Source organism: Myxine glutinosa, chromosome 2 (genome assembly GCF_964187855.1).
Source record: "Myxine glutinosa chromosome 2, kmMyxGlut1.1, whole genome shotgun sequence".
In the NCBI taxonomy this organism is placed as follows: domain Eukaryota; kingdom Metazoa; phylum Chordata; class Myxini; order Myxiniformes; family Myxinidae; genus Myxine; species Myxine glutinosa.
The window spans coordinates 109,887,069-109,909,361 of record NC_136262.1 but is presented as its reverse complement, the minus strand read 5'-3'; the positions used below and the strand labels follow the sequence as shown (position 1 = coordinate 109,909,361).

The 22,293-nt window shown below is 42.2% G+C and overlaps 1 protein-coding gene across 3 annotated transcripts in view; it reads left to right on the top strand.

Moving 5' to 3' along the window:
• LOC137414419 (nuclear factor of activated T-cells, cytoplasmic 3) overlaps positions 1–17,341 on the top strand; it is a 323,497-nt gene extending 306,156 nt beyond the window's left edge. For all 3 annotated transcript variants that reach the window (XM_078771398.1, XM_068099948.2, XM_068099947.2), the window contains one exon: positions 15,694–17,341. In XM_078771398.1, the coding sequence (XP_078627524.1) occupies positions 15,694–15,731 (38 nt within the window). In that variant the 3' untranslated portion in view covers positions 15,732–17,341. The remainder of the gene's footprint in view (positions 1–15,693) is intronic.
• Positions 17,342–22,293: the final 4,952 nt, after the last annotated feature.

Here is a 22,293-nt window from a genome sequence, read left to right as displayed (position 1 = left end):
GTTGGCGACGGTTCACGTCATGGATTGGTCCAAGTCCTTGCCAATCACAATTGGTCACATCCAATCACAATCACAAATCAACAATCACAAACCACAAACAAGACCAATCCATGACATGAACTGTTCACGCTCCCTTCTTACACGAGTCTCGATTCTGTATACAAAAAAAAAGAAGTTCTCATCGAATTCCTTCACCCTGACCTTTTTGCATCTGCTGCGCTGCCAGTTCTCCTCTCTCCATGTTTTAACGTAGCGCAATATCGAATTCCGTGTGGGACATGTTCTCAACCAAACTTTGCCCGAAACTGTCTTTGAGCAATAATTGTAAAGGAGTAGTAATTGGCAAAATAAAGCTCCGCGATGGCGTCTCTATGTTCCACGCTCCATTTAACCATTTTTGGTTTTGAGTTGGGTCAATTTTCCAAAGCATGGCCTTCCAACCATGAACCATCATCTGAAAAAAAAAAAGAAGATATTTATTATAAAGAGTTGTCCATGATTAAAATGTGTTCATTAATTAATTGTCACCCTGTATAAAGCCTATGTAGGCCGCACGTAAACGCAAGTCCTGAAACAAAAGTGTTCTGGAGATGACGTAGCAGGTCACGTGATATATGACATAATCCCAACGCCGTTTTTTGGGTGGTGAGGGGAAATCGAGAGTACAAATACACCAAAAACTTCGTTTCAAGATATTTATTAAGGAAAACAACAATGATTAAATGTTAAGTGAAGCCATATTTATTCATGAAGTCAAACATGAAGCTCTAATTATGTCGACCTTTAAGGCCAAAGCACAATCCAATGAAGCTCGTCAAACTAATATACACATGCATTTCGGCATAAATGCCAAAGCACATGGTCGGTCATTCAATCACATACATCCGAGGCCACCAGGCAGGCTAGCATGCATGGGTCTACAAACACACGTATCCTGACCTACAATGACAGAATCCATGGTCATTCCATGAACCTTATCTGATGGAGACTTTGGAGTACACCTTTTGTCGTAGGAAGAAAACATGGTAAAACTAGAACGGCACTCAGTAGAGAGCATACCTCCGCCAGGTGAACAGTTTATGCTTTGTATCCCAGAGTAGACCAGAAAATTACAATACAAAATCACATTTAATCAAAATCATCCCTCCACAACTTTTTGAGATATCCTGCCATGTATCATTTTTGGCCCGATCTCCCAATGGTGAAGAATCACTTAAAAAATTCTACTAGCCGAATCCGGATCCGGATCTTCACCAAAATTGAATCGATTCGCCTTTGACACACTCACAACCTGTCCACCAAGTTTCATCCAAATCTGCCCATAACCTTTTGAAATATCCTGATTTTAGCCCAATCACTCAATGGTGAATAATTACTTAAAAAATTAATTAATTCTCATATCCGAATCCATATTCCGATCTTCACCAAAATCGAATATATTTGTCCTTGTTAGACACCCAAACTCTCCACCAAGTTTAATCTAAATCCGTCCACAACGTTTTGGGATATCCTGCCATGTATCATTTTTGGCCCGATCTCCAAATGGTGAAGAATCACTTAAAAATTTCGACAAGCCGAATCCGGATCCGGACCTTCACCAAAATCGAATCGTTTCGTCCTTGGCACATACGCTACACCTGTCTGCAAACACAAACAGACAGACAGACAGACAGACAGGGGTGAAAACATAACCTCCATCCACCTTTGGTGGCGGAGGTAATAACAACCATTATATTAACTAGTAACGGTACCCGCCCTATGGGCGGGGCTTCAATTGGGAGGCCCAAATGAAAAGGCAAAATATCAGAAATGGAAGGCTTTTTTTTATTTTAAACGATTCATATAAACATCCGTTGAATCATATCACACACAAATCAATAAAATCTAAACAGTACATGGCGCCCATTTTGAAAAAAAGATTGAATTCTGCAAAACGGAAGCGGCCGCTACACGTCTTTCTCAGTCGCTTTGCACACGCTGCCATGTTACTTCGGAGCCACACGTTTATATAGGAAGAGTTCGTCAGGAGTCGATCTACTCTCTCCTGGTACATAGAATAAACAGTATTTGTAGAATTTCAACAAAAGCCACATCACTGTTCATATCGGTAAATAGTATTCCATCGTGTTTGGAAAAACTGGAAAATTGGAAAACTTGGAAAAATTGGAAAAACAATATACCCTATTTTACTCCCAGGGGTCCCAGGAATACCCACCCAAAATATCGTTGCGATCGGTTGAGCCGTTTTTGCGGTACCTTCGAACGGACGGACGGACATTTGGTGAATTATAGTAAGATGCTAAAGATGACTTTTACCCTAAGGGGAAAGTGCACTACCTAACAAACTAATGTGCAAACATGCCTTTGGTCGAGCACATGGTTAGACAAATAGAAATAAATATCCTAGCCCACAAGACCAGAATAGATGGTCAAACAACCACATAGACCCAATCCACAGGACTAGAAGGCATGGTCGTACCCAAGGAACTTGGGTGCAGGAAGAGGCCATGGGCCCATCTTTCCTGTGCTACACCAATTCCAGTATTGACACCCATCCACACACAATATACCAACCATCCACATGTTCCCTCTCTATGGGAACCTCCACTATCCATATGTTATACATACCGTTTATTTATTTTAGTTTTGTACTTACTATTCACCTAGTTTATTTATTTTCTATTTACTTATAATATTTGTCCTATAATCTTAGCTACCTGGGGTGATTGATTAGGTGAGAGTTGATTGGTTATTCCCTCCAATGACATGTGAGAGACGTGATTTGTTGTTTGTTTTTCACATATATGTGTGGATGTTCCCTCTCCGGGGTGGACTGGTCGATACAATTGAGAATTAAAAACCTCTTCCTGGTAATGGCTTCAGTACAATCCTACTGGTGAGTAGGGGAGTTGTAGCTCTGCTAAACTCATGCTTTATATGTGGAGCCTATGCACCTGTTTAGCTGGAAGAACCTTACAAAAATAAAATTATATATATATATATATTTTATTATATATTATAAAAAATATATATTATAAAAATCATATACAGTGCATTCAGAAAGTATTCAGACCCCTTCACTTTTTTCACATTTTGCCATGTTGCAGCCTTATGCTGAAATCGTTTAAATTCATTTTTTCCCTCATCAATCTACACTCAATACCCCATAATGACAAAGAGAAAACAGGATTTTAGAAAGTTTTGCAAATTTATTAAAAAGAAAAAACTGAAATCTCACATTGACATAAGTATTCAGACCCTTTGCTATGACACTTGAAATTTAGCTCAGGTGCCTCCCATTTCTCTTGATCATCTTTGAGATGTTTCTACACCTTGATTGGAGTCCACCTGTGGTAAATTCAATTGATTGGACATGATTTGGAAAGGCACACACCTGTCTATATAAGGTCTCACAGCTGACAATGCATATCAGAGCAAAAACCAAGCCATGAGGTCGAAGGAACTGCCTGCAGAGCTCAGAGACAGGATTGTATCGAGGCACAGATCTGGGGAAGCCTACAAAAAAAATTCTGCTGCATTGAAGGTTCCCAAGAGCACAGTGGCCTCCATAATTATTAAATGGAAGAAGTTTGGAACAACCAGGACTCTTCCTAGAGCTGGCCGCCCGGCCAAACTGAGCAATCGGGGGAGAAGGGCCTTGGTAAGAGAGGTGACCAAGAACCCGATGGTCCCTCTGGCTGAGCTCCAGAGATCCTGTGTGGAGATGGGAGAAACTTCCAGAAGGACAACCATCACTGCAACACTCCACCGATCTGGGCTTTATGGCAGAGTGGCCAGACGGAAGCCAAACAGTTCAATCTTGGTTTCATCAGACCATAGAATCTTGTTTCTCACAGTCTGAGAGTCCTTTAGGTGCTTTTTTGCAAACTCCAAGCGGGTTTTCATGTGTCTTTGTCTTTCATGCTGTCACCGAGCTCTGCAGGCAGTTCCTTCGACCTCATGGCTTGGTTTTTGCTCTGATATGCATTGTCAGCTGTGAGACCTTATGTAGACAGGTGTGTGCCTTTCTAAATCATGTCCAATCAATTGAATTTACCACAGGTGGACTCCAATCAAGGTGTAGAAACATCTCAAAGATGATCAAGAGAAATGGGAGGCACCTGAGCAAAATTTCAAGTGTCATAGCAAAGGGTCTGAATACTTATGTCAATGTGATATTTCAGTTTTTTCTTTTTAATAAATTTGCAGAACTTTCTAAAATCCTATTTTCTCTTTGTCATTATAGGGTATTGAGTGTGGATTGATGAGGGAAGAAATGAATTTAAACGATTTCAGCGTAAGGCTGCAACATAACAAAATGTGAAAAAAGTGAAGGGGTCTGAATACTTTCTGAATGCACTGTATATATATATATTTATTTATTTATATATATATATATATGCATCGACAAAGCAGCAAGTGATGAGTACTGTACATCTATTATGAGTACATATATTAAATGCATACTATAATGTGAGTATGTCTATAAATTAGGTACTACTGGAACGTAAGTAAGTCTGTCTGCATCACCCCAACATGATGGTTGCATCAGTTTAATCAGTTATTTGGTTTCAGCAAAGATTGCACTCTCCGCTTGAAATTTGCATTCTATGCTCACTCGTGTGTGTGTAAATTAAAAGTTGTCAGGCCTACTGAAAGTGGAAAGCGGATAAACAGCTCGTATTTGATAGATCTGTCATAATACTGCCATTGACTTTCAGGTACTTGTGATGCTGCTTCATAAGTTGTGGAGAAAGCTGTGTCGGAGGTCATTCGGTAGTTTATCCACATATCCCATGGAGATCAATAAAAAGACAATGGCAAACAATAGACCAATCAACACTAAATATGGAATGTGGAGAATCCCAACATCATAAGCCATTAACTCAGATTGTAATGTCCCAGGCCAAATTGAGATGCACCTGACATACAAGTTTACCTTATCGATACATTCATAACTTTAACATTAACATGACATCGGATGTATAAATCTTCACAGCAGCTTTTTTTGCTTGGGAAGAGGGTATTCCCCTCTCTCTCGGCTAGGCTCGTAAAATCTGGGGATTCCATGAAAACATCCATAATTCCTTGAAATATTTGACTTGCTGACCTTGGGCGCTGCCCTGTTGCTGAAAGATATTTTCTGCCATTTGTGTCTGCCTTGCCCGATGTTTAACATTATACCATTTTCATTTATATCAGTGTGTGTATGCACAGAACTGCAAACATTATGATTACTGCGAATAAGCAATGCGTCCTGTTGTAGAATAAAAGAGAGATGAATTTCAACTTTGGTGGGCCAAAAGTGTTTATGAATGACTATTGTTTGACATGGGCGTGCGGCATTAGCCACAAATAACTTATTTATCATTCCCAAAGCAACCGTTACAATGACTAGTGAGGTACAGGAAAAGAGCCCATGGTTTTGGCCAAGTATTTCTGGCCCGTAGTTAGCCACGCTTGTGTTTATACAGTGTGCTGTTCAGACACCAGATGTTTCTCCACACCGCATGTGGCGTACGGCCTGCCTTTGCTTCCATCTGTGGAGTGTCATGGCTCACATGGAAGGTGAGGCCGTGGAAAGGGCATCAAAAACAACGGCTTGCCGGAACACGGTGCGGCATATGGTTGCCTGAAATTTCACCACAAAGGAGATGAATTCGAATAGGATGCAGGCTGTCGTGGCGTCATGAGTGTTCCGCAACGTACGACTCCTTGCTGAAATGACAGAGCTCCTTTTGTCAGAATTTCAATGCATGACTCGAAAAACAAACATGGGATGCCTCGGAAAGGGGACACGCAGGGTGTGCTCACTCCAACACTGTCTTTCTAAAGTCCAGAGTTAAAGTTAGTTTTTAGCTCTTATACGAGCCTCGACTTAGTATGCAATATATATATAGATACATTTTAGAGGATTTATTTTAAAAGTATTTAATTTATTTAAAGTTTTATTTAAAAATATATTTATTTTAAAACATTATTTTTAGAAAAATTGTGATTAGAGGAGGCCAATTCATGAAGCTGAGTTCAAACAGCCCCCTTTCGCATTGACTTGTGACCTAATAGGGTAGGAAGAATGTATTTGCCATTTTGATGTTTTGTAGTTGATTTTCGTCGCAATAATATAGTTTTGAGTTTTGTGCCAAGAGCTTGCAGTTTTTAAAGTAATTAAATAAATCCTGATGAAACCATGTAAAAACAAGAATAACAATTATAATACTCGTGCCTGGTTATTAGTCCATTAAGTAAGTATTGTACACAATTATAGATAACTAGCAGGAGTACGTGGCGTTGCCCTGTGATGTTCTAATCCTGTTGGCATTTTGAAGAAATCGATTTGTTTAAAAAATATATTTTTTGTTCTGAGTGCATACAACACTTCCTGACAATCACAAAGGAAAATTTATATTTAATATTATAGTGTTACACACGCACATTAATCGGGGATAATTTAATATTACCTTTCACATTGCTACAACGGCTCAGGTACTATATCTTGTATGTTCAGGATTTTAAAAAAATCTAACTTTTTTTTTTTCAAAAACAAACAAACAATTTTTTGCCTAAAACACTCCGTGGCACTGGCTGATCAACCTCTGAAAGTTTGACGAAGATCCGTTCTGCCATCTGAGAAAAATGGTGACACATAGACACAGACAGACAAACGGCTCTCTTATAGTATCGATGACTGGCTGTTTGAGGAGCTGTTTACCCATCCTACATGTGGTTACAAAATTTGAATTTGAAGTAGAGTACAATCTTTGCTGAAATGAAACAACTGACTAAACGGATACAGTTGTAGTAATTTCTGGGTCTCAGGTGGTTTGCCACGTGCATATAGCAAAAGTACCTTCACAGCTATAACTACATTCTAAATGTATGTACCTCATCGTGCTTAATAGTGCTAATCACCCGTAACAATGTATGCACTTAATAGTACATCGTTCTTAGATGTACTCACTAATAGTAAGTGCTTTATAGACCTACTCACGTTCTAATCGTATGTACTTTATAGACATACCCATATTCCAATCATACGTATTTTTTTATGTACTCACATTCTAATAGTATGCACTTTATAGACGTCGGCTCTTCCCAGTGGCCTGGTACGAATCCTAGCGAACTGGGTCAAAGTGACCGCAACAGCCGACTGATTTGGTCGCTCGGGGCTGGATCACATGTCTATTCAACCCAAATACCATACTGAGTGGGCCAACTGAACCAGTCAATGCATTATGCTGATCGGCAACATGTGCCTCATTCAAATAACGGCCGAGCGGCAAGGTCTTGTGATGGATGCTAATCACCTGTATCAGATCAGTCCTCTAACGGACATGCTAATTTCAATGTCAATCACAACCACTTAAATTTACTCTGAGAACAAGTGCATTTATTGAATAAATGGTAAATGGGGACAGGAATACAGATGAAGCAAATAAAATAAATGGCAATAAAACCCCTTAACCCTCTACCGTAATGCGCCTGACTAACAAATGGTAGATCTTTAACTATCTATCTCCTTAGCGAGCCAAATTGTACCACAAGAGATAGATGAGTCAGAGGCAGACAAGACAGAAAATACCCAGCAATATCTCTGTCGCACCCTGGCACTAGAAGAGGAGGGTGGGCATGATTGGCTGGGTGGGGTGTGGTGGCGAGTGCAACAACCCGTACAATACACAAGGTTGCTGCCGTGGCACACTTTTCCCTCCCCTCGCGGCCGCTATTGGCTTGGGGGACCTGTTGAATGGGCCAGAGGACCTCCCCCTAACTTGCCACAAGGACGGTCCTCCTCATTCGTCTCGGGCAGGATGTAAACGCGGCTTTCCCACCTAAATTGGTGCCGATGGCTGGGCATTTCCCCAAAAAGTACACAAAGGACAAATTACAAAGGAAATAACATTAAAAAGGAGTGATTTGGGGATGGCGGTTTGAGACACACATTGGGGAGGGTGTACAACAATGGAGCTAGTACGTATATGATAACTTCAAAATTGATCACTTGGTGTTTTACATCACACAAGTATTACATACAGTATGGTTCAGCAAGGCCAAATATGGTTACAGTATATCCCATTTTTTTTCAAGTGTATAGTGTGTTACGGAAGAAAGTGTCACTTTGCGGAAATATTGGCACTTTACATTACCCACCAAAGGTGGGCCAAGATGGAAACCCTTGCCTGCAGGGCAAAGGGCGGGAGTAACGATAATAGTGCACATAATAAACTAAAAGTAAGAATACTTTGAATAAAAGATTGATTTAAAAAAACAAAACAAAGAAAATTCTATTCTTGACATGAAATTTTGTTTACAATTTCTTTTAAAAATACAATCTTTAGTTTGCTTTACCGGCCAACACTTTGGAATTCTTGCTCCATCTCAATTTATCAACCATTGTGCCCAAATATTTATGCTCAGAAACTTGTCCTATACGACGGTCATGAACAATCAAAGGGTCATGACCACATGTTATGCCGATGACAACCACTTATTTTGCATCTTCAGACGCATAGGCTACCGAAGCAGTTTCTTAGGCTATTGGGGACAATCCTGGACGGGTCGCCACTCCAATGATAATTCATCCCAGTTAGCTAGTAATCATTTTGCCAACCTCAGAAGGATGACAGGATGAGGAAACCCACCTGATGTTAATCAATGGCATGACAGGGACTCCAACTCAAGACCCTAAGATCTTAAGCCAGCCACCTTAACTGTTAAAACCAACACCAGGCTTGACCACATGTTAAGTGGCCAAAAAAAAACCCATTTCTTTGTCTTATTCAAATCCGAACTAAATAATGACGTCACACCAGTGTACTAACTTCAGAACTTTGTGATTATCGTTTGTAATATACTGTAAGTACATACACACACACACACACACACACACACACACACACACACACACACACACACACACACACACACACACACACACACACACACACACACACACATATATATATATATATATATATATATATATACTAGCAGAAGTACCCGGCATTGCCGGGCGGGGGAGGGGAAGGGGAGGGGAGGGGAGCGAGCCCCTTGGCAAAGCGAGCGATTTTTTTATCATAGCATCATAGCGTCATAGCGTTCATAGCGTTTCATAGCGTCATTGCGATTTTTTTTTTTCATAGCGTCATAGCGTCATAGCGTTCATAGCGTTTCATAGCGTCATAGCGATTTTTTTTTTCATAGCGTCATAGCGTCATAGCGTCATAGCGTTCATAGCGTCATATCGTTCATAGCGTCATAGCGTCATATCGTTCATAGCGTTTCATAGCGTCATAGCGATTTTTTTTTCATAGCGTCATAGCATCATAGCGTTCATAGCGTCATAGCGTTCATAGCGTCATCACGTGATCGCTCTGAGCGAGCTCTGAGCGTCATAGCGATTTTTTTTTTCATAGCGTCATAGCGTTCATAGCGTCATATCGTTCATAGCGTCATAGCGTCATCACGTGATCGCTCTGAGCGAATCAGCGCCCACCTGCTCTGATTCCGTTGATTCCGTGGGCTGAAATGCGCTGAGGTAAATATGAATAAAAAATATGGATCGTCAAATATTTTAAGTTCGGCCATGTTCGTCCCAGGCTCAATGGCCATGTCTATGCCAAATATCAAGCACGTAAGCCTCTCCGTTTAGGAGTCTATCGGTAACATTACACACACACACACACACACACACACACAAACTGTGTTTTATATATATATATATATATATATATATATATATATATATATATATATATATATATATATATATATATATATATATATATATATATATATATATATATATATATATATATATATATATGTGTGTGTGTGTGTGTGTGTTTCACTGCTGAGTGGTGTATGTTGTAAGATTGGGTGGTTGGTTGTGTGTGTGGTTTGCTGTTGAGTCGTATAGGCTATTATAAGGTTTGGTGATTGATTGGGTGCTCCAGCATATATATTCTGCGCTGTGGATTCTGGAAGTGGAAGCTGTTGTTTTGTTGTTGTAGTTTGTGTTCTTGCTCACGGTCATGTCTTTTCCAAATATCTTGCGGGATTGTGAGTTGGACAGCTGACAATGACGGGCCATGAGTCCCATGACCTGCTCATGCTCACATTTTTTTTGCATAACTCATGGGATTGTGAGTTGAACAAATGACTGTGACGGGACACGGCTCATGGTCACATATCTTTTCTGCATATTTTGCGGGTTTGTGAGTTGGACAGGTGACAGTTACGAGCCATGACCTGCTAATAGCCACATATATTTTCCGCAATCTCGCGGGATTGTGAGTTGGATAGGTGAACATGATGGACCATGACCCGCTCATGGTCACATATATATTCCGAATATCTCATGGGGTTGTGAGTTGGACAGGTGTCCTTGTTATTGGTGAGGCTAGAGTTTATAAAAAACAGTTGCATGAAATTCATTATGTGCTGAAGGGTAATTCTAAAGGGTTCTAAAGGATAATTCTGAGAGATTCTAAATGATTCTAATGGGTAATTCTAAATTATTCTAAAGGATAATTCTAAATGATTCTAAAGGGTAATTCTAAATGATTCTAAAGGGTAATTCTAAATGATTCTAAAGGGTAATTCTAAATGCTTCGAAAGGGTAATTCTAAATGATTCTAAAGGGTAATTCTAAAGGGTTCTAAAGGATAATTCTGAGAGATTCTAAATGATTCTAAAGGGTAATTCTAAATTATTCCAAAGCGTAATTCTAAATTATTCCAAAGCGTAATTCTAAATTATTCTAAAGGATAATTCTGAGAGATTCTAAATGATTCTAAAGGGTAATTCTAAATGATTCTAAAGGGTAATTCTAAATGATTCTAAAGGCTAATTCTAAATGATTCTAAAGGGTAATTCTAAATGATTCTAAAGGGTAATTCTAAATGATTCTAAAGGGTAATTCTAAATGATTCTAAAGGGTAATTCTGAATGATTCTAAAGGGTAATTCTAAATGATTCAAAGGGTAATTCTAAATGATTCTAAAGGGTAATTCTAAATAATTCTAAAGGGTAATTCTAAATGATTCTAAAGGGTAATTCTAAATGATTCTAAAGGGTAATTCGAAATTATTCTAAAGGGTAATTCTAAATGATTCTAAAGGGTAATTCTAAAGGGTTCTAAAGGATAATCCTGACAGATTCCAAGAGGTTCTAAGGGGTAATTTTAAATTATTCTAAAGGGTAATTCTAAAGGGTTCTAAAGGATAATCCTGAGGGGTTCTAAAGGGTAATTCTAAATGATTCTAAAGGATAATTCTAAAGGGTTCTAAAGGATAATCCTGACAGATTCCAAGAGGTTCTAAGGGGTAATTTTAAATTATTCTCAAGGGTAATTCTAAAGGGTTCTAAAGGATAATCCTGAGGGGTTCTAAAGGGTAATTCTAAATGATTCTAAAGGATAATTCGAAAGGGTTCTAAAGGATAATCCTGACAGATTCCAAGAGGTTCTAAGGGGTAATTCTAAATTATTCTAAAGGGTAATTCTAAATGATTCTAAAGGGTTCTAAAGGATAATTCTGGGAGATTCTAAATGGTTCTAAAGGATAATTCTAAATGATTCTAAAGGGTAAGTCTAAAGGGTTCTAAAGGATAATTCTGGGGTATTCTAAGGGGTTCTAAAGGGTCATTCTAAATGATTCTAAAGGGCAATTATAAAGGGTTCTAAAGGGCAATTCTAACGGGTTCTAAAGGATAATTCTGGGTGTTTCTGAGGGGTTCTAAAGGGTAATTCTAATGATTCTAAAGGGTAATTCTAAATTATTCTAAAGGGTAATTCTAAAGGATTTTAAAGGGTAATTCTAAAGGATTCTAAAGGGTAATTCTGAAGGGTTCTGAAGGGTAATTCTAAATTATTCTAAAGGGTAATTCTAAAGGATTTTAAAGGGTAATTCTAAAGGATTCTAAAGGGTAATTCTGAAGGGTTCTGAAGTGTAATTTTAAAGGATTTTAAAGGGTAATTCTAAGGAGTTCTAAAGGGTAAGTCTAATGGGTTTTATTCGTTTCTCGGCTTTGCATATTTCCTTTTAAAAAGACCAAACTGAACCGCTTCCTTCGGCCATGGGTGCAATTTTTTTTTCATTTCTGTTTGAGAACAATCAACTGTGTAGATTGATTTTTGGTGATTGATTATTATTGTTGACTCAATCATTCTATTTTACTCATACTATGGGAGTGAAAAGACAAACATTAAGGATTTATACATTTTGAGTTTAAATTTCATTTTCTTTCCAACAACATCAAGCCTCATTCAAGAGCAAGGGGCGTATATGAGGTTTGTGTGTGGCAGTGTCGATGGGGATAATAAAGATTGTGGGTAAGGATGGGGCATGACATGAGATGGTCCTTGAAGCTCGAGAGGGAAGAAAGAAATAGGACAGCCTGCGGAAGGTGGTTCTACATACTGAAAAAAACCAGGAACAAGACTAGACGTCAGCCCTAAGTTTTTGGGGAGGGCCAGGAGACCGGCGGAGCAGAGGGAGTTAGACCGGGGGAAAAGCAGTAAAATAGAGGCCTCCGACCAGCCAGCAATGTGAGAGCAACAGACCTTACACTTCACCTCATTGGGGGAGATTCGCAACGTTGAGAGCTTTAGATTCCACAGAATCCAAGACAGATAGATGGGGCTCCAGTTCATATGGGAGAACAAGCAGTACAGACATACAAGGGCCTTGTGGGATTTTAATTATATTTTACAATTGGGCCATCCAGTTTTAATCGGGGTGGAGGCCCAACTTATCGCCCCCGTACCCGCATCCCCATCCCCCAAAAAAGTAAACCCCTGGATGTGCATGAAGGAGACATTGTTCTGGAGATAGTTTGCAGCCATCCAGAGGAATTACCTCAACTGTTTCTTCATAACACTCAGTGATCAAAGTAGTCAAGACAACACTAAATGTGTATCACTGGGTCATGGGGCATAGGCCACCCCCCTCCCTTGGACAGTATCATCTTTATATGATAATAAAAAAATTGACTCCTGGCAAGAATATTCACAAAAGTTCTTCCACAGTGGATGTGACATAGGAAACATATTCATTGCCTGCTCAATTCATAAATAGGTCTTTCATTTAATGGCATTACATCATGCAAAGGAATCGCCAAAACTTTACAATTATGTTATTATGAATGAGCGCTCAGTCATATGGGGTGGAAGAGGTTGAATTTAAAGAAGGCGCAGGAAGAAAAAGGATAAATGCTCTGACACGGTAATACAGAGGCCTGCGTGAAGTGCAGTGAAGCTTGCAGTACACCCTTGCCTTTTTCACCATGCTGCTGCCTGCCTGGAGGTTTTGCATTAAGAGTTGCCAAATTAGTGAAGGCCTCCATTAATAGGCACACACAAAACCCCCTTCAAGCCTGGCCCAGGGCCACCAGAGGGGATGCCGACTCCATGTCCCAGACTCCTCCCTGCTCTCCACTACCCCACCGCTCAGCCCCTTTACCCCCTTCCCTCAGCGTTGGACCACCTTGCCAAAAATAACAGGCAGCACAGCAGCTGGCGCAGAGACGAGCCGCTTGCATCTGGTAGCCCAACGCCTTCACCGAAATTTACACCAGAATTAACCTTGCTCGGTCCTGCGTGCCTCAGAGTGCTGTTTCATATCTGTTGACCGAACTTCATATTTAAAGAAAGGTTGGTTTGTTCCGCGTTATTGTGGCAATGTTTACGCCTAATGAAAGTTGTCAGGCCTACTGAAAGCGGTGGTCCAGTCATGGGTCTGAGGTTGGCCTTGGTGGAGGTTTGGAGGACGACGCTTATTTTGGAAAAGCCGCATTATGCGCCGCTCTGGCTCTCCCAGAGACCCGGCTTTGGATGGCGACCTTTCCTCAAAATGGCCTCCATAAAGTGCCCTCACACAGTAATCCCAACCGTGATATCGACATTCTGAAGATAACTCCTTCTGCCGGATAAGACAATTCTGATGGAGCCAATTCAGACTCCCGGCTAATTGTCCAGCTTTATCCCAGATCAAACTATCCTTTCCTTCCACTAACAGTGCTGTCAGTACCCAATCCGTAAGGACCGGTGTTTTTATTTTAAAAAAACAAAAAAAAAACAGAGGGTGGATTGAAATTGATGATCAAACTCTTATTGTTGCAAGGCATGCTCATTATGATTCCTTCAAGTCGCATTTTTTTTCAATATAACGAAGACATTTCGATTTTTACTTCCACCACCGAAGGTGGATGGAGGTTATGTTTTCGCATCTGTTTCTTTGTTTGTGAACAACATATCTCAAAACGTTGTCGACAGATTATAACGAAATTTTGCGGAGATGTTGGGTGTGTGACAAGGACGAAATTATTCGATTTTGGTGAAGATCCGGATCCGGCTACGAGATTTTTAAAAGCGATTTTTCACCATTGAGTGATAGGGCTAAAACCAACATATAGCAGAATATCTCAAAAACCTATGGACGGATTTGGACGAAACTTGTTGGACCGGTTGTGTGTGTGTGACAAAGAAGAATCCATTCAATTTTGGTGAAAATCCGGATCCAGATACAGCTCGTATAATTTTTTAAGTGATTCTTCACCATTGAGTGATATGGCCAACCAGGCAGAGGTATGCTTTCTATTGAGTGCTGTTATAGTTTTAACTATGTTATATATCTCTTTTTGCCCGGTTTCTCAATGGTGAAGAATCACTTGCAAAACTAAATAATTCCCGTATCCGAATCCATATTCAGATCTTCACCAAAATCGAATGGAGTCGGTATTGTCACACCCAACCGGTCCGCCAAGTTTCGTCCAAAACCGTGCATACGTTTTTGAGATATCATGCTATATGTTGGTTTTAGCCCTATCACTCAATGGTGAGGAATCACTTGAGAAATTAAATAATTCTCATATCCGAATCCATATTCAGATCTTCACCAAAATCGAATCGATTCTTCCTTGTCACACACACACAACATCTCCACCAAGTTTCGTACAAATCCGTGCATACGTTTTTGAGATATCATGCTATATGTTGGTTTTAGCCCTATCACTCAATGGTGAGGAATCACTTGAGAAATTAAATAATTCTCATATCCGAATCCATATTCAGATCTTCACCAAAATGGAATCGATTCTTCCTTGTCACACACACACACACAACATCTCCACCAAGTTTCGTCTAAATCCGTCCATAACTTTTTGAGATATCCTGTTCACAAACAAACAAACAAATGGACAAACGGACAGACGGGGGTGAAAAAATAACCTCCATCCACCTTTGGTGGCGGAGGTAAAAGGTTGTGGATGAGTTATGACAAAACTCGGTGGATGAGTTGGTTAGGTGACGAGAACAAGCAGATTCGATTTTGGTTCAGGTCCGAAATCAGATCGGGCCTATCAGTGGGATACAAAACGTAAACTATTCAGCCTGGCGGAGGTTTGTGCTCTACAGAGTGCCGTTCTAGTTGTGTTATGGCTTAATCATCGATAGAGACAAAAGTCATGAAAATTGGATGTGACACGGCTCGTAGTATATCCTTGAGATCAAGGTTGCAATCTTTAGACAATTTAGAGTCTCAAAGATGATATCTAGTCGATCGAGAAAAAGGCGGAGGTTTGGCTTTAGGACTCAGCAGCATCTATCAATGCGGAATGAGATGTTGAAAGATGTAAACCTAATAAATGCTATTCTTTGTCTCATTACCTTTCTTGCTTTTGTTTCTGCATCAGTGACCGAGGTCTTGGAACGGGATCTCTCGCCATCTTGAAACCCCGCGGATGCGGAACACCATTGGACTCGTGACCTCCATGGGAAGCTTCGCTGAACGAAGGCCAAAGAAGTCATTGCTTTTATTTGTTTTGGCTGAAATCACTGCTTTGAACACTTGTTTTTACTCCATGTTTATCTTTACCGCAAGAAGGTGATATACAATCCAGGTGATTTCATTTGTCTTCCTGACAAAGCCATTCATCATTTAGACCTTTTGACTTTGACCTTGTTTCTTTGCACTAACCGTTTCAAGAATGGCCACGCAAGACTGCCCCAGGGGCCCGGGGACCCTACTACGGCCTTCGCACCGATGGCGAACTTTTTTCATGTCCTTACATGAAAGGGCTACAGCGGCGTCTGCACTTGGTCATTCAGCACTGAATCTGCCACATTTGAAAATCGACAGGACTCGGCTCACTTCTTTTATTGTGCCAGAGAGATCGAGGCTCATGGAAGGCTTTACGGTTTTCCTTCCTTCGAGCCGTTCGTTGCCTTCTTTGAACGTGCTACTGCAAACGACAATCACATTTGGTCCGCTGTGCTACCTTTTTACGCGTTCGTTTTACGCGTTCGCGTTTACGCGTTCGTTTTACGACAGAGGAGTTTGAAAAGTTAAAAGTTTTTTTTGGGGGGGGGGGGGGGGCAAATGCAAACTTTTTCTAGCGCATCCTAGAATGCGCTCTTTGTATTTTAAGTTCGTCCAGGCGCAGTCTAACTGCCAGGCAGCACTATAGGATGTAAAGCAGCCGCCCCCTGTGGTTGCTCAAAGCTGGAAGTGATTGTGAAGGAAAGAGTTTATGTATTGTTTGTGTAAGGCAGAAACTGGATGTTTTGAATTAGTGTTGTCTTTTCTAATCGTTGGCACTTCTTACTTAGGCGACTCGCTCCTATTTAGCTTGAATGAATAACACTAAGAGCCTCCTCTTCATCACGCACGATTGTTGACTCCATGTCGGATGGTTTCGTGAGAAGTTTTTGCCTCTTGGAAAATCTGATTGCGGTGCAGGTGAGCTCACACAGGTGAGGAGGTAGCCAAATGAGTTTTTATGTCATACCTAATGCAGTATTAACTGCCTAAAATGGATTGCTATGCTATTTTTTTATATGAAATATCTTTTTCGGCCTTACTTTTATATTTTTTACATTTGCACTTATTTTTTTTATCGGAATATAGCTTCTCATTGTACGCACGCGCATGCGCACAAACACACACTCACACACATATACACACAGCATACCAAAGTACAATGCTCTGTATTTTACTAATAACTATATGATTTTATTTACACGGAATGCCTTTATATATTATAAAAAATTACTTTTGTACACTTTTGGAAAAGCATCTTATATTCACTGCAAAAGCTGTATTGCACGCTCCAGCATTTGCTGAATATTGCTTTATATATGTATAGTGAAGAGTTCTTGCTGACAGTGTTACATAAAAAGAAGGTATTCCCATTTTCAAGTGTACGCGGACGATCGTATATGAGGATCTAAGATTCGCATGCACGTGCTCACGAAATGGTGGAAAATGGCGAGCAATATAAAAGAGGTGCTAATGAAAATGTACTTGGAAAATCAAATAAACAGCTTTATCTTCAAATGTCATCATTGTGTCTCCGATGCAACCAGAGGGTGATTGATTTGGACACGTGGCCCTTGCATACCCTGTATATGATGGTGATGGCGGTGGAGGATGCGACCGTGGCGTCGATGATGTGAACTCACAGATGAGGTGATGATGATGATGCATTTTTGCATCTTCAGATGCATTGAGCTGCTGAGGCAGTTTCTTGACTATTGGGCACAATCCTGGATGGGTCGCTACTCCGACGTAGGATACTCGAATGGCTCATTCATCCCAGTAAGCTGGTACTCATTTTGCCGACTTCAGAAAGATGACAGGGTGAGTCAACCCACCTGGTGTTAATTCAACGGCACAACATGGGCTCAAACTCGGGACCTTGCGATCTTAAGCCAGCAACCTTAACACTTAAGCCAACACCAGGCATTTCAAGACAGCTGTTCACCACCATCTCAGATCACAACTCGCCCCCCTCCCCCACCATCCCCCCCAATCCAAAACAATGAAACAAGCTTTTATACCCTGTTAACCCCCCGACCCCCAAACCCACCTCCTTCCAACCTTCCAGTTTTTCCTACCTGCGAGTTTCTTTCTTCATCCATCTTGTCCATCCCATGCGTCCCCCCCTCATCCCTTATTAGACCAAGTTTCGCTCTCGTTTGTCCTTCAACCCTGCTGGTTGGTGTTTCCCCCCTCTCCCTCTACTGTTCAGCTTGGTTATTTCGCATCCTGCTCTGTCCAGTGTTCTCGCTCTTCCACAAATCGTGACTTTGTATACCAAAACAAGAGCAATGCGACTGTGTCACCAATATGCCTCCGCATAGTCCCACAACGGGTAGATGCCCTCATTCACTGTCCTAAAAATAGACGTTTGATTTTAATCCCTTCAGCTGTTTTCATGTATCACATTTTCACCAGCCATGGCAGGTTTTAAACTGATCGGTGAAGCGGTTTCAGAGAAGATATTTTTTTAAATATCGGCTTTCAACTAATATAAATGCCACACCACGTGACATATGACTTTAAAAAAAAGTGTACACTCTGCATATGTTTGGGAAGGGGATCACGTTTGTGAAGATTCGTGTTGATCGGATAAGGTTTGTTTTTCTATCCAAGATAGCTGCCAAAGCACGTGTCCTACGATGTCATAATTTTCAAACTATATGCAACAATGGTGTTGAATGATATTTGTAATATTTTGCATCGATACGGTAAGCGGTTTCAGAGATATCATCTATATTATAATAGGTGAAGGTGATTCTGTCTGTCTGTCTGTCTGTCTGTCTGTCCGGGGTGTGGCTTACTCCATTTGCAGAGTAGCTCCACCCATAGCTCCACCCATTCTTGGAGAGGCTTCATGTAAACAAATATCCACCATTTTATTAACTCGAATAGCTTTGAGGCCTGTTTAGTTAGGCCCGTGCTGTCTTTCTCTCTCACACAGGTTTATTTCAACTCAAATTCGATATATCATTTCATTTTTAACAGTCGCTAACATAGTTTTAGACTCGGTTGAAAAAAACGGGAAGAAAATCCGATGAAAGTTTCCGTTTATAGAACGAAATGAATTCTCAAAGGCATGTAAAATAAAGCCCATTCATTGAGTCACCCTCACGATTTCATATCGAATTCACCATCTGATTTAATTTTTATCGATGGTTTTAGACTCGGTGTCAGAAATAATTGAGAACATTCACGCACACATGGGAAAATGCAGATATATTTTTAAAAATCGCGCCATGATGATACACGAAAATACACCGCCTAAAATAAGTCGGGGAAAATGACGTAATATATTAAAAATTCGCTTTTTCTTTTCCGTTAAGATATATTACTTTTCCGTTTGATGACAGTCGTCACAAAAACGTCAACAATGATGCCGACATATATTTCTTCGTTCTTATTTCATTCAACATTATTATCCGGAAGTAAAGGTTCACGTGTTCATTTCACGTGTGAAAAAACAAACTCCATTTCACGTGTGCATGGACATGTAATTCACATTTGTAAAATATATAAATTAACAGACGGGAAATTGCTGAGAGATATTTCTTCGTTTTTATTTTATTGGTTACGAGCAGAAGTACCCGGCGTTGCCGGGCGGGGGAAGGAGGAGGGAGGGGCACGTACACTTTAAACATGTATATACATGTGGGATGTGGGATATATACATGTGCCGTGGGACATGTGTAGGTGTACATGTGTGTGTGTGTGTGCATGCATGCATATGTGCATATATATGTGTGTATGTGTATGCATGTGTGTCGGTTGTACATGTGTGTGTACATGTGTGTGTGTGTATCTATATATATTGTTACAGACGCGGTTTTGGATGTTAGTTTACCGAGCGGTTTGGTATGACCGCGTCTGCACAGTTTACCCGATTATACTCGAACGTTGGCCGAGTCGCGCTACGCTAGATCAATGAAGGAAAGGACACAACGGCTGGGTTAGATGACACGACACAGGGGTACAGTTCTCAAGACCTCCGGAGGAGGTTATAATATGGGATATGCGGAACGTTTAGATTACAAGGACAAGAGGGACAGCATAGGAAGGTGGGCACTTAATCACGGTCTTATAGTAGCCCCGACAGACCACAGATAAACAGGACAAAACTGACTCACACAGGGATTGATGGCAAGGAAGGGCAGGTAGTCGATGGACAGCACAAGGTGCACCTTGGCTCAGGGACAGGATAGCGCGGTCCAAAAGATGCAGGGAGGTCTCTCAGCGCTCGGAGGTGGCGACTTCTCTTTCCAAGCTGGGGGCGCATCTCTCACGTCACCTCCGGTAAGTGGCTGCGTATATCCAGCGGGGAGTGACACGCCCTCGGCTCGTTAGCTCCGCCCCAGATGGAATCGGCCCGCCGCTTCTTATTGGGTGCGGGGGGGGGGGGGTTACCGGGCTCCGCCCTTGACGAGGAGCTGGCAGTCAGCCCCTTCGTGGTAACCCCGTCGGAGCACATGGGCAATGGTGGCTAACCAAGCCGGAGGGAGGACGCACACTCCCCGCGCGCTGTTGTTGTAGTTGTATGTTGTTGTAGTTTCATGAGGAAGATGGGAGGAGGTATGGGGAGGTCCTAAACTCACTACTGGTGCCATACAATCACATTCTGGTGCAACGAAGAGTCAGAATTAATGGAAACGAGTCCTTAACTGACATAGACTAAGAATAACTAGCAAGATGTCCTATAGTTGTCTACGTGAGATGCGGTGAACCTGGGCACGACATTTAATGGGGGGAAAAGGGGAAGGTCGGTTCTACAGAGTGTTATTTACAGACAATGGGACTAGGGAATGGGGGATTGGGGAGTATTGGGGAAATAGGGGAATATTTACAAGCGGATATGGAGGCCAAATCCCATATCCGCAACAATATAAAACACAGTTTGTGTGTGTGTGTGTGTGTGTGTGTGTGTGTGTGTGTGTGTGTGTGTGTGATGTTACCGATAGACTCCGAAACGGAGAGGCTCACGTGCTTGATATTTGGCATAGACATGGCCATTGAGCCTGGGACGAATATTTGACGAGATCCATATTTTTTATTCATATTTATCTCTGCGCATTTCAGCGAAGTACCCGCCAATCTCAGCCAGTGCGAGCAGCTCGCTGATTCGCTCAGAGCGATCACACGTGATGTTCCATCCCGTCACACGTCACACGTTTGCACGTGATTCAGGGCGAAAAGCCATTGCGTTTTTCACCTTCATGCGACCGTGTTTTGTGTCGATTTTGTGCGATATGAATTAAATTTTAATTCATATTTCGTGTTTACGAATTCGAATACGAAGGATTTCCCCTTTCCCCTTTCGATTTCGAATACGAATCGAATACGAGCTTGAGTCGAGAGGGCGAATGTACGGGTTGGGAATGTACGGGTCTCCCCTCCCCCCCACCCGGCAATGCCGGGTACTTCTGCTAGGATCACGTGATGTTCCAACTTTGCCGCCATAATCTCACAGTTATGCGTTCGCTACGTAATTCAGTTTTTTCACATTTCAGGGAGGAACATTGCCATTCACACCACATGGGTTTTTTTTCACTTTCATCTGATATTTGTGATTTATTTCAAACAAACTGTATTTCCCATCTACACGGCCATGTATTCCTATTAACGTTATGTAAAGTACATAAATTGTGTGGATTACATCATTTCTGGATGTGATCAATTGCCAGTAACCATCTATATCCCTCCCCTCCCCTTCCCTCCTCCCCCTCCCTTTCCCCCCTCCCCCTCCCCCTACCCTTCCCCCCCTCCCCCTCCCCCTACCCTTCCCCCTCCCTTCCACCTTCACCCTACCCTCTCCCCTTCCCCCCTCCCCCCCTTCCCCCCTCCCCTTTCCCCTCCCCTCCCCCTCCCTTTCCCCCATGCCCCTCCCTTTCCCCCCTACCCCTTCCTTTCTGCCCTACCCCCTTCCCCATCCCCCTCCCCCCTCCCCCTCCCCCTCCCCCTCCCCCTCCCTTTCCCCCATGCTCCTCCCTTTCCCCCTACCCCTTCCTTTCTGTCCGACCCCTTCCCCTTCCCCCTCCCCCACCCCCCTACCCCCTCCCCCTCCACCCTCCCCTCCCCCCTCCCCTCCCCCTCTCCCTCCACCTCCACCTCCCCCTCCTCCCTCCCCCCACCCTCCCCACTCCTCTCCCCCCTCCCTCCCACTCCTCTCCCCCTCCCATCCCTCCCCCCTCTCCTCCCCTCCCCCTCCCCCCTCTCCTCCCCGCCCCTCCCCTCCCCCACCCTCCCACTCCCCTCCTCCTCCCCCTCCCCTCCCCCTCCCCTCCCCCCTCCCCCCCTTCCCTCCCCTCCCCCTCCCCCCTTCCCTCCCCCTCCCCCCCTTCCCTCCCCCCTCCCCCCTCCCCCCTCCTTCTCCCCTCCCCCCCTCTCCTCCCCTCCCCCCTGTTCCCCTCCCCTTCGCCCTTCCCCCTTCCCTCCCCTCCCCCGCCCGGCAATGCCGGGTACTTGTGCTAGTATATATATA